The sequence below is a fragment of the Salvelinus alpinus genome, chromosome 32 (genome assembly GCF_045679555.1).
Source record: "Salvelinus alpinus chromosome 32, SLU_Salpinus.1, whole genome shotgun sequence".
NCBI classification, from domain to species: Eukaryota; Metazoa; Chordata; class Actinopteri; order Salmoniformes; family Salmonidae; genus Salvelinus; species Salvelinus alpinus.
In genome coordinates, this window is record NC_092117.1 from 2083483 (window position 1) to 2096416 (window position 12934).

General features: G+C 39.4%; 1 protein-coding gene across 1 annotated transcript in view; it reads left to right on the forward strand.

Annotated features, from left to right (window-relative positions):
- The window catches only part of LOC139562357 (phospholipid phosphatase 4-like), a 206867-nt gene extending 193933 nt beyond the window's left edge, over positions 1–12934 (forward strand). Inside the window, exons 6-7 of the mRNA XM_071380030.1 lie at positions 1367–1537; positions 5535–12934. Coding sequence (XP_071236131.1) covers positions 1367–1537; positions 5535–5728 — 365 coding nt within the window. The 3' untranslated portion in view covers positions 5729–12934. The remainder of the gene's footprint in view (positions 1–1366; positions 1538–5534) is intronic.

Below are 12934 nucleotides of genomic sequence, written 5' to 3' on the forward strand. Positions count from 1 at the left end.
TGACAGAATCTGTGCAACAGATCTAGGTGCTGCCGTAGGCCCTCCTTGGTTGGGGACAGAAGCACCAGATCATCAGCAAATAGTAGACATTTGACTTTCTAGTAGGGTGAGAACAGGTGGTGCAGACTGTTCTGTTGCTCTCGCCAATTCGTTGATATACATGTTGAAGAGGGCGGGGCTTAAGCTGCATCCCTGTCTCATCCCACGGCACTGTGGACAGAAAGGTGTGTGTTTTTGTTATGAGAATGTTGTTATCAATGTTCATTAACTTAAATTAATCTACTCAGTCTGCAAACCAGAGTTTGCAAGATTCTGATTGAATGATACAGACAAGAGTCCCAACTTACAAAAATCAAGGTGTTTTTTCATGAGAACGTTCTGACGTCCAAATACAAAAACATCCATTTTATACTGGCTCCTTATGCACATACCTCACACACAAACAGTAGGTATCCTACGCACATACATACAAGTTCAAATCTTAAGCTACGCCTTGCTCAGACAGTCTGTATTTTTCCACTATACAAATACATCTGCAACATGTTTCATCATTTTCTGCAAGCCTAACAGTTTCTCCCCTCCACAGGTGGAGACAGAATGTCCTGTAAGGAACACAGTAGTACAGCTTGTCTGTCGATAGCTCCTCTTATCATTTGTTTCACACTTGCACCTTGCGTATATACTAAAAAGGAACAAAAGGTCCTTGTTCTAATTCTGACTAAAACTACACACATTATTAGATTATAGATTTATGACTCTAATACATTTCATACAATTATATGGTTTCAGAGTGGAATTATTTCATCATTATCTTTCAACATATAAATTATTTTATCAGTGTTTTGTCAATTTTAACCACACACTTGTTGTTTGTGTACATGGATTTTATAGCGTCATATGTTTTTCCCACAACTTTCCATCAATTTGGGTAGCAGAGCCTCATGCCAATTTTTTTTAAATCAACAAAGCATGAGAAGACTTTGCATTTGTTTTGGTTTGTTTGTTTGTCAATTAGGGTGTGCAGGGTGAATATGTGGTCTGTCAGTCCTTGGTTCCAAATATTGGGGAAGATGCCAGAGCTAAGGATGGTGTTAAAGAGTTGAAGTTTTGCCAATTGGAATTTGTTGTCTGTATATTTCATCATTTAATTTAGGATACCATCAACACTACAGGCCTTTTTGGGTTAGAGGTTTGTATTTTGTCCTGTAGTTCATTCAATGTAATTGGAGAATCCAGTGTGTTCTGGTAGTCTTTAATAGTTAATTTTAAGATTTGTACTTGATCATGAATATGTTTTGCTGTTTGTTCTCTCTCTCTCTTCTTTGCACTCCCCATCTCCCTCTCCCTCTCTCCCCCAATCCCTCAGTTGCATTCTCTGGCTTGGGCTTCACCTCCTTCTACCTGGCTGGGAAGCTGCATTGCTTCACGGACCAGGGCCGTGGGCGCAGCTGGCGTCTGTGTGCCATGTTGCTGCCCCTCTACAGTGCTGTGATGATCGCCCTGTCCCGCACCTGTGACTACAAACACCACTGGCAAGGTCTGTCACAGTCACATCCAAATTAACCAGCAGATATGCCATTTAGGTCGAGGAGTTTTTTTCTGACCATGTGACTTACCAAGAGTGCCAAGAGTGTGCAAAGCTGTCATCAAGGCAAAAGGTCACTACTTTGAAGAATCTAAAATCTAAAATATATTTAGATATGTTTAACACTTTTTTGCTTACTACATGATTCCATATGTGTTATTTCATAGTTTTGATGTCTTCACTATTATTCTACAATGTAGAAAATAGTAAAAAATAAAGAAAAACCCTTGAATGAGTAGGTATCCAAACTGTTGGCTGGTAATGTACTTTTACATCATTTAGATCTATGCCAGCACTCAAGGCCCAAGGTCTGTCAGGATACATACTGACTAACTGTTTGTGTAGCATCTGTCAGCCTGTGTAGGTTTAGTTAGGAACCAAAGCCCTATCTATAAATCATTATGCCCACATGAAGAAATTCTACCGTTTACTATAGTAAATTGTGATATACTATAGAATACTATACTTCACATGGTTGTATCCATCGATCATGTGTAGAACTTATTATAGAATGTTGTAGTATACTGTAGAAGAGTATAGTAAATACTACAGTATTATCTGCAAAAAGCACTCTAGTAAATGTTACAGTAATGACCTCAAAAACACTACAGTCCGCAAAAATACTACACTTGTTAAACTATAGTAACTACTAAAGTATTTTATTTGCATATACCCTGCCCATTCCCCTCCCCGTATTGTAATTTGTGCCACCCATAACTGAGAAACCTACATGCCAAGTATTACATTGTATATGTTATAGAAAAAGAGCAAAAGGGCTGAATTATCTGTTCAGACCCCAGTCCTACTTACAGGTTAGGGTAATTTTTTTTTTTTTGTATGTCTCTAGTTGGTTTCTTGAAGGAGAAATCCTCCACTTTTGTGTCAAAGATAATAAATCAAAAGCACTATAGTAAATACTACAGTGATGTTTTCAAAAACACTACAGTAAATACAGTTTACTACAGTCTGCAAAAACACTACAGTAAAAACTACAGTATTGTACAGTCCACAAAAACACTACAGTATATATTACAGTTTCCTTTCACTACAGTATTTATGCTATAGTTACAGTAAATAGTACAGTAAACTACAGTATACTACAGTGAATACTACAAGAAAGTCTGCAACAACTATACAATGAATACGATAGTATTTATACTATAGTATACTATAGTATTTTTCAATGTGGGTTAAACCACCAAAATATGGTGCTGTCTTGTAAACATTACTCTGCTAAGACACTTTATGTAACAGCAAGTGTATCATCACCACTGAGACAACACTGATGTCAATATATGAACCACAGTCATCAAGTAATCAACCAAGAGATAGGAACAGAAAGCTAACCAGGGTGTAGCAGTGTAACTCATGTGAATAAGATGTAGACCGCAGTGCACCGAGTCTCCTGGTCTAAAAGGGAAACCTGTCTCACTCTCTTTCACACACTCACACAAACAATCACACAAACACATGCACACACAAACCCTGCCAGACACACACACAGGGGTAATTAGAGGTTCCTATAAGGAAGAGGCTGATAAGTGTGTGAATCTCAAAACATTGGCGATGACAGTAACACATTTTCTATGGTGTCTTAACTGCTGTCTGTTCTTCAATCCACACCAACATGGACAGTAATGTCCAGAAAGAGAGGGATAGAGAGAGAGACAGCAAGCAAGCACACAGCATTGAGTAATTATTTCCTGAGAGAGAGTGAGAGAAAGAACCAGAGGGGAGAAAGAGAGAGAGATTTGATGTCCAGTGATAAAGTGACAGCAGAAATTAGGCGTTAGGCGACGTTGCTGTCAGACACCACTAATTACTTTTAGAGGGATCGCATATGAAAAAAAAAATAGAGTTTACTATAGAATACTACAGTATATACCAAAGACTTATGTAGTATGCTGTAGAATACTATAGAAAATTCTACATTAATGTCTGCAAAAAAACTACAGTCTGCAAAAACACAAATGTTTTTATTATTGCATATACCCTGCCCATTCCCCTCCCCCATAGCCCAATTTGTGCCACCTATAATTTAGAAACCTACATGACAAGAATTTATTATATAATGCCTTCCCTACAGGTTATAGAAAAGAGTGCAAGTGATTAACTATTTGTTAAGTCCTACCTAAAGTGGCCTTTTAGTATTTCTCCAGTAGGTTTTCTCAAGGAGAACGCTAAAGATAGTAAATACTAAAGTAATTTCTGCAATAATACTACAGTCTGCAAAAAACGACAGTAAATACTGCAGCATATTAGTCCAAAAATACTACAGTATAATACAACCTGCAAAAACACTACATTAAAGTGGAACTGACAGCGTTTTAGCAACATTCAATCTTATTCAAATCTGTTCATATACTGTACACCCCCAGGAAGAATATTACACCTTTTTTTTATGTACATTTTCTAAAGCAGGAAATAAGAAGGATGCAGAAGCGGTTTGGATCATTAAACTTGAGGGGCCCAATCTCCTATTACCCTGCTCTGTGAACAGTGCTGCGTGGATAACATCATGCACGCTTCCCCATTAAGGGATGCTGTAGCCCCCCCGGGTCCTTTGTAAATGTCTTGGTTCAGCTCCAGCATTGGAGAAGGGACCCGTACTGAAGCATCAACACCATCAACATTTAGATGACTCTGTACATATTACGATGCATTTCAAATCACCAGCTCAGTGACAGAGCCTCCACATCATTAGTTTGTAGTATCACTACTTTTAGAATAGTCCTCCATCTCGACTGTATAGTTCAACTTGGCCATCAACAGGAGAAACTACTGGCTCTGTTCCAATCCGCACTAGCGTACACTAGTTTAAATTATTAATTGGACATGTCTAAGTGGGATGCTTTACTAGGAGTGGTGGGTAGGAGTCAGGCGCAGAGAGCAGAGGGTTCAGTGATTATTAGTTTATTTGCTCAGGCACAAAACGGTCACGCCAAAAACAGGGCGCATAAACACTGACCAGCCCAAACACAGGGCAAACGATCCGGAGAACAAACTAAAACGCATCCACAACCGACAGATGACACAAATAATCCCGCACAAACCTAGGCGGGCCTAACAGGCTTAAATAGACCAAAAATCAAGAAACAAAAAGGAACAGGTGCAACTAATAAGCCTAAACTAACAGAAAAGGAAAAGGGGATCGGTGGCGGCTAGTAGACCGGCGACGACGACCGCCGAGCACCGCCCGAACAGGTAGGGGATTCACCTTCGGTGGGAGTCGTGACAAATGTGGACAATCTATATTCAAGCACAATTTATGGTGCAGGTGTTAACTTAATTTTATCCAGCTGGATAGATAAATAATTGTTTCCAAAAATCTTTTTGAGTCTAGTTCAGCCAGTCTAATGCATTAGTTATTCATTCTCTCTACAACATTACAATGTATTTGTTTGTGAACAATTGTTTTTATTGGATCACAAATCAACATTACAATTTAGCACTTATTTTCAAACATTGATCATGACGAGGAAATCATTTTGTTCTCAGCCATGGTGACAAAGTGACAGACGGGTCTGTCCAAGCCAGGTACATGTTGAGATTCAGCCAGGCCCAGTAGTGACATCAGCCCAAAGTTCATCCGATCTTAGCCCAACGTTCACAAGAGCAACTGATAAAACTAAACTAGCTGACATTTCCAATATAGACATCATTAATTAAGTAAATCATCAATGATTCATCCACTGTATAAAAAACTAAGTACCCACATTTATTTCCTATGGTAGATTTCTGAGACCTGAAGTGCAATCTAGCAATACTCCTGTGTGTGGTAGAGTGTGGTTCATTTCGTAGGAGTGTGGTACTAACTGTTGTGGATATCACTCACATAGACATACAAAAAATGTATGCACTCACTATACTGTAACTTGCTTTTGGAAAAAAACGTCTGCTACGGTAAGTAGCATATGTACATTATTAATATATTATTATTATTCCCCAGATGCCTTTGTTGGAGGGGTGATCGGCCTGCTCTTTGCCTACATCTGCTACCGGCAGCACTACCCCCCGTTCCTGCACACGGACTGCCATCTGCCTTACGCCAGTCTGGCCAAAGCCCATGGCAATCCCCTGGTCCTGCCCACCGAGAACACCACCAGCATGCCTCTGAAGGGGCTGACAGTGGGGCCTGTATGACTCCTGCCCACCCCTACACCCAGACCTGGCACCTAGCCTCACACCCACCCAAGGAATACCTAACCCCCTCTCACTCACACAGACTGAGATGTGGACTGTACCCCCTCTCCCACTCTCAATCTTTCTCCCAGCCTCTCGCCTTCCTCCACCCTCGCTCTTTGTTTGTTTTACATGCCTGAATCAGGAGCATTTAGAGAGGCTGTGTATGTGTAGGAATATAGGACAACACTGCTGGAGCAAAAAGGCAATAAAAATATGAAAAAAGGAAAATAAGGGCCAGTTGCGCGAAATCAACATAAAACGGTTATGACATACATATGGAAACTATTCAGACCACTTAACTTTTTACATATTTTTTTACATTACAGCCTTAATCTAACATGGATTAGCAACCTACACACAATAACCCATAATAACAAAGCAAAAAAATCAACAAAAATACCTTATTTACATAAGGATTCAGACCCTTTGCTATGAGACTCGTAATAGAACTCAGGTGCATCCTGTTTCCATTGATCATCCTTGAGATATTTCCACAACTTGATTGGAGTCCACCTGTGGTAAATTCAATTGATCGGACATGATTTGTAAAGTCACACACCTGTCTATAGGTCGAAGGAATTGTCCGTAGAACTCCAAAACAGGATTGTTTCGAGGCACAGATCTGGGCAAGTGTACCAAAACATTTCTGCAGCATGGAAGGTACCCAAGAACGCAGTGTCCTCCATTATTCTTAAATGGAAGAAGTTTGGAACCACCAACACTTCCTAGAGCTCGCCACCCGGCCAAACTGAGCAATCGGGGGAGAGGAGCCTTGGTCAGGGAGGTGACCAAGAACCTGATGGTCACTCTGACAGAGCTCCAGAGTTCCTCTGTGGAGATGGGAGAACCTTCCAGAAGGACAACCATCTCTGCAGCACTCCACCAATTAGGCCTTTATGTACAGTGGCCAGACGGAAGCCACTCCTCAGTAAAAGACACATGACAGCCCGCTTGGAGTTTGCCTAAAGGCACCTAAAGACTCTCAGACCATGAGAAACAAGATTTTCTGGTCTTATGAAATCAACATTAAACTCTTTGGCTTCAATGCCAAGTGTCACGTCTGGACGAAACCTGGCACCATCCCTACGGTGAAGCATGGTGGTGGCAGCATCATGCTGTGGGGATGTTTGTCAGCGGCAGGGACTGTGAGTCTAGTCAGGATCGAGGCAAAAATGAATGGAGCAAAGTACAGAGAGATCCTTGATGTAAACCTGCTCCAGAACTCTCAGGACCTCAGACTGTGGCAACTGTTAACCTTCCAACAGGACAATGACCCTAAGCACACAGCCAAGACAATGCAGGAGTGTGTTCGGGACAAGCCTCTGAATGTCCTTAAGTGGCCCAGCCAGAGCCCGGACTTGAACTCGATCTAACATCTCTGGAGAGACCTTAAAATAGCTGTGCAGCAATGCTCCCCATTTAACCTGACAGTGCTTGAGAGTATCTGAAGAGAATAATAGGAGAAACTCCCCAAATACAGGTGTGCCAAGCTTGTAGCGTCATACCCAAGGAGACTGAAGGCTGTAATCGCTGCCAAAGGTGCTTCAACAAAGTACTGAGTAAAGTGTCAGAATACTTATGTAAATGTATATTTCAGTTATTTCTATTTTATACATTTGCAAAAAAAAATACAATCTGTTTTTGCTTTGTCATTATGGGGTATTATGTGTAGATTGATTAGGATGAGCATACCTTTTAGAATAAGGCTGTTACGTAACAAAATGTGGAAAAGGTATAGGATTCTGAATACTTTACGAATGTACTGTAAGTGATACCAGTGGGTTTATAAAAGGTTATGGTACAACGAGGATGCTCATTATAAGTTGTTGGTCTACAATTTCTTCACTGTTCTCATCAGTAGAATGAAGTTAGCTGGTATGGCAGCTGGTATTAGTTTGATGTGGAGTTGGAGGGAAAGCAGAGCAACTGGTGATAATCCCATTAAATGTCACAGCAATAGAGAGCAATAGTAATAGCTTCTTTTTGTAATCACTAACGGAGGCCATGGCTCGTTGGCCAAAACCTATTGGGTAAGGAATGGAGTTCTGGAGGGTTTTTGGATTAATGCAAAAAATAAGGTCTGTGGTAACACAGGTTTAGGAGATTCTATATGTTTGTTGTACGAGATAATCTCATCAGCTAACATAATGTTTTGTGAATTTTGAAGCATTTATGTAATCAAAATAAGTAAAACTCTAATGATGTGTTGACATGTAAAACATTTTTAACTACACCTCAGGTCGCATGCCTTTGACGTCTAGCTAACAGGCTTAGCTTACCTTATCAGACGGACCCAAAGTCTCCTCTGTGCAACATTGGTCGGGAACCAATAAAACAAGCACTTTCCCGCGAAATCGATATGGTTGCAACAATACACCATCCTTGCTTTTTCGTTCGAGCTGATAAGCAAAGCGCTAACTAACTTTTGGTGGAATGTAGCGTATGCTAGTTTGCGTGGTCGGTGCAGTGACATGAAACACTTTGCGTCTAATGTTGTAGTTCCATGTCTCCAACAGTTAGCGACTCGTTAGCGACTGACTTATTTTGAGCACATAAAGGCTTCAGAGTTCATAAAGGTCATGTTAACTGTCTAGCATTATCTCATAGAACAAAACATACATGATCTCCTAAGCCTGTGTTAACCTCAGATGTATTTCCCAAAACCCCATTATTTTCCCTCATAGGAATGCCAAATGAACCAGAGGTAAAACATACTAACTCATTTCAAGTTTTTAGGACGACAAGCTGAAGAGCTATATGGAGCTCTCGTTACGGTAGATGTCACAGCTCCCCAATTTGATTAATGAGCTACAGTATCTAATCCAGTGGTCGAAAAAGTAACCAATTGTCATACTTGAGTAAAAGTAAACACACCTTAATAGAAAATGACAAGTAAAAGTGAATGTTACCCAGTAAAATTCCACTTGAGTAAATGTCAAAATGTATTTGATTTTAAATATACTTAAGTATCAAAAGTAAATGTAATTTAAAATAAATACTTATGTACCAAAAGTAAAGTATAAATCATTTAAAATTCCTTATATTAAGCAAACCAGTTTTTTATTTTTATTTACAGATAGCCAGGGGCACACGCCAACACTCAGACAATTTATAGACAAAGCATGTGCTTTGAGTCCGACAGATCAGAGGCAATGGGGTTGACCAGGGACGTTCTCTTGATAAGTGCGTGAATTGGACCATTTTCCTGTCCCTCTAAGGATTCAAAATGTAAAGAGTACTTTTGGGTGTCAGGGAAAATGTATGGAGTAAAAAGTACAATCATTTCTTTAGGAATTAGGAATTAAAAATAATAAAGTAAAGTACAGATACCACAAAAAATGACTTCAGTAGTACTTTAAAGTATTTATTACACCACTGATCTAACCGCTTTGGTAGTAAGGGAATTCAGACTACAAAATCTGAGAGCTAAAACATTTCTAACTTTGAGAGCACACATGACCAAATGTATGGTCACGAATGTTGTCCAAACTGTATTTTATTATTATTCTACTAGCCTCTGCCTTGGTCTTAGACCCACAGAGGTTGCTATTGCATTGTTGCCATCTCTCCTGTTGCTGCTTCTCCATGGCAACATAAGGAAAAATATAGCAGCAATACATACAGAGAAGCACCGTTCGATGACAGAACAATCTTCTACCCAGTCCTGTGTTTATTTCTCATTTCCCAATTCCTCCCATACTTTCTATCTGTTTCTCTCCATCGAGTTTCTCTTTTCCCTCAAGTGTTTCTCAGGGCATCTTTCTCATCCCTCCATCACACTTCTCTCTACCGCTTCTATTTATTGTCCTCTCTCTCTTTTTCTCTCTCTCCCTTTTTATCTTCTCCCTTCTCTTTCTCTTTCGATCCCTCTTTACTCTTTCCTTATCTACCACCCTCTCTCTCCCTCCTCCATCTCCTCCCGCTCCCTCTCTCACACTCTCTCTCGCTAAGTAATCTCTCGCTCTCTCCCTCTTGCCATGACGTGGGCCGACTGGGTATTTAACGTTTCCTGCGCTGAGGTAGATTTGAATACGGATTAAAGTTCAACGAGGGCAATTGATAGCGGGCAGGTGGAATTGGTATGGTAGAAGAGCGTTGAGCCAGGCACAAACTCCAATCTGATACTGCGTTAATCCTCATTATGTTCGGTTAGGCAGCACTGCTTCTGATGACAGTAGGGTCAAATTAAAACTAAGCAGCCCCAAAGACAGCCCAAGCATTGCAAATAGGTTTTAGTCGACATTGGCCTCACAAAATAAATAGACAATCTGCACATTACTCTTTAATGGGTTTTGAGTTATGCCAAGCCCAATTTGAGTGCCAATTTACAGGGAAATACCAAGGATGGTTATTTTCCAGCAACTGAGAGTGCTCTGTGATGTAAGCAACTCGAAGTTATTTAGTGAGATAACATATTCCTCCTTGTTAGTCATCAAACTGATTTGCATAGCCCCACTAAGAAGATGTAGTTCAGACTAAGATGAATTGGCATATTTTACATACTGCTGAAGCATACCATACCATTGTTGTGACATTATATGGATGGGCTGAGCTGAGCTTCTGCATTTTACTTAAAACCTCTAAAGGATCCAACCCTTTTTTTCAATGTTTGCCAAAAATGACATACCCAAATCTAAGTGCCTGTAGCTCAGGACCTGAAGCAAGGATATGCATATTCTTGATCACATTTAAAAGGAAACACTTTGAAGTTTGTGGAAATGTGACATTTTTGTAGGAGAATATAACACATTAGATCTGGTAAAAGATAACACAAACAAAAAAACATGCATTTTATTTTTTATTTTTTTCATCATCTTTGAAATGCAAGAGAATGGCCAGACATGCAGATTGAAATTTTGATTTTGGCCACCAGATGGCACCAGTTTGAGTGCAAAGTTTCAGACTGATACAGAGAAGAATTACATTACGACACAATATTTTGAATCAAGTCTGCCAGGAGTTTGCCTAAATGTCCCGAATTGGTCAATTGATACATTTTCAAGTACATAACTATAACTATAGAGAACATTCAAAAAATGCTATGCATCACTACTCTGGACGGTTCGGACTTATGTGGACAACTATAAATACCTAGGTGTCTGGCTAGACTGTAATCTCTCATTCCAGACTCATATTAAGCATTACAAATAGAAACAGTAGGGGTTCAAACTGTAGGACCCAGTTCCTACATTTGAATATAAAAATAGATTTTATCAAACAAAACTATGCTACATTTTATCTCTGGGGCCCTCAGGATGACAAATCAGAGCAGAATGCTGAATGTAAGCACATTATTTACCTTCAGAGGTGAATGTATCAAACCAGTTGCCGTGATAAAAGTGTTTTGTTGTTGTGCACTCTCCTCAAACAATAGCATGGTCTTTTTTCACTTTAATAGCTACTGTAAATTGGACACTGCAGTTAGATTAACAAGACTTGAAGCTTTCTGCCCATATAAGACATGTCTATGTCAAGGAAAGTTGGCTTTTGTATACAACGTCATTCTAGTCACATTAGCACACATTATCAACAACCGTCCCGGTTTAGGGACACCAATCCCGTGTTAACTTTTTACTGATGTGGTCTAAATCAGGGTCACAGAGTGTTTCTTGGTAGTCTTAAGCAAATCTACTTTGAAACAAAAGTTTACACCTCACACACATGTTTATGGGCTTACAAAAAAGAAGACACCTGTACCATGTCAGGTATAGAGTTGAAATGTATTCAATTTTGAGCTTGTATCCCAATATTACACTTTGTATACATCACAGAAGACTGAAATATAACAAACTGTTTGAGATAGAAAAACACAGGATTTTCTGCTCAAATATTAATAACATTCCACCCATGAGGCCACTTGGTAATTTGACGGGTTGAATGGGCTACCTGCTTGCTGCCCCATCCAGCACTACTCACCAAAATGCAGAATGAGGGACCAATGCTGCACCCTAGTCCACCCAAAAAGGAAAACAAAACACTATGTCTCTTACTGCAGTCCCATACCAGTCTAACTCTGTTCTGCAATGATTAGTCAGTGGTTTGTTCTTTGTTGTTCTGAAACCTCATAAGATAGAGCTGAGTTATTTTACATTTTGGCTTTGAGAGCAAGATAAGAATCACAGTCATGATCAACAATCTGACACACTCGTTATGTGTGTGTGTGTGTGTGTGTGTGTGTGTGTGTGTGTGTGTGTGTGTGTGTGTGTGTGTGTGTGTGTGTGTGTGTGTGTGTGTGTGTGTGTGTGTGTGTGTGTGTGTGTGTGTGTGTGTGTGTGTGTGTGTGAGAGAGATAATTCTGTGATGTTGCCATGACATATCAGAAGACTATTGGGAGTGTTTAAGTGATGTATGGACCTATGGATTGCCTATTGGAGCTACAAAGTACTGGAACTTGATCATTTTCCATTTTATTGGTTATTTTCCTGATGTAAAAAATAATGTGTGGCAGAAAAGTATATATGTGTCTTGAAAATATATATCAAGTGAGAAAAAAGTTGATAATTAAAAGTGATTGTGGATAAATATTTAAAAAACAAAATTGCTGTTCATGAGAGTACAATCATGTTTTGCTTCATTTTATCAACAACATTTTAGTTATCAATTCCTTCTAATCTGCATTTTGTAAATTGAAAAGGCAACCAGACCGATGTTGAATAGCCATCCTTAAAGTAAAGTATCATTATTGACCATGGCATGACAATACCATTTGTGAAAAGACACTATTGCATATGGATAAGCATGTCTGGCCTGAGAGCAATATGTGTTTTGCTGTTTATATACTTTAGGTGCAACAATGAACTGGATCCTGAACTCTACATAAACCCCAAACTTTGAGGATGTTAATAGAAACTACATTTGGAGTGATTTTATGATATATATTATTACAACATTCTATTATACTATATTATGTTATATAATATGCAACTGAACAATTGTATACTGCATGTCCACATTTTAAATAGAATATGTCCTCAGTTCTAACCTGGCTGGATATGTTTTGTTATTTTTCTCCAACAGGACTCAGTGTCAGATGAAAATGTAGAACTGAAGGAGACTTGTGTGTGTTACTCTCTGTTCTCAGTGAAGGTGTGTGTTGTGTTGTTCTACATCAGTACAGCTGCACTCCTGTTTGTGGTGTTTCCAATAAACATCAGCATATGCTTA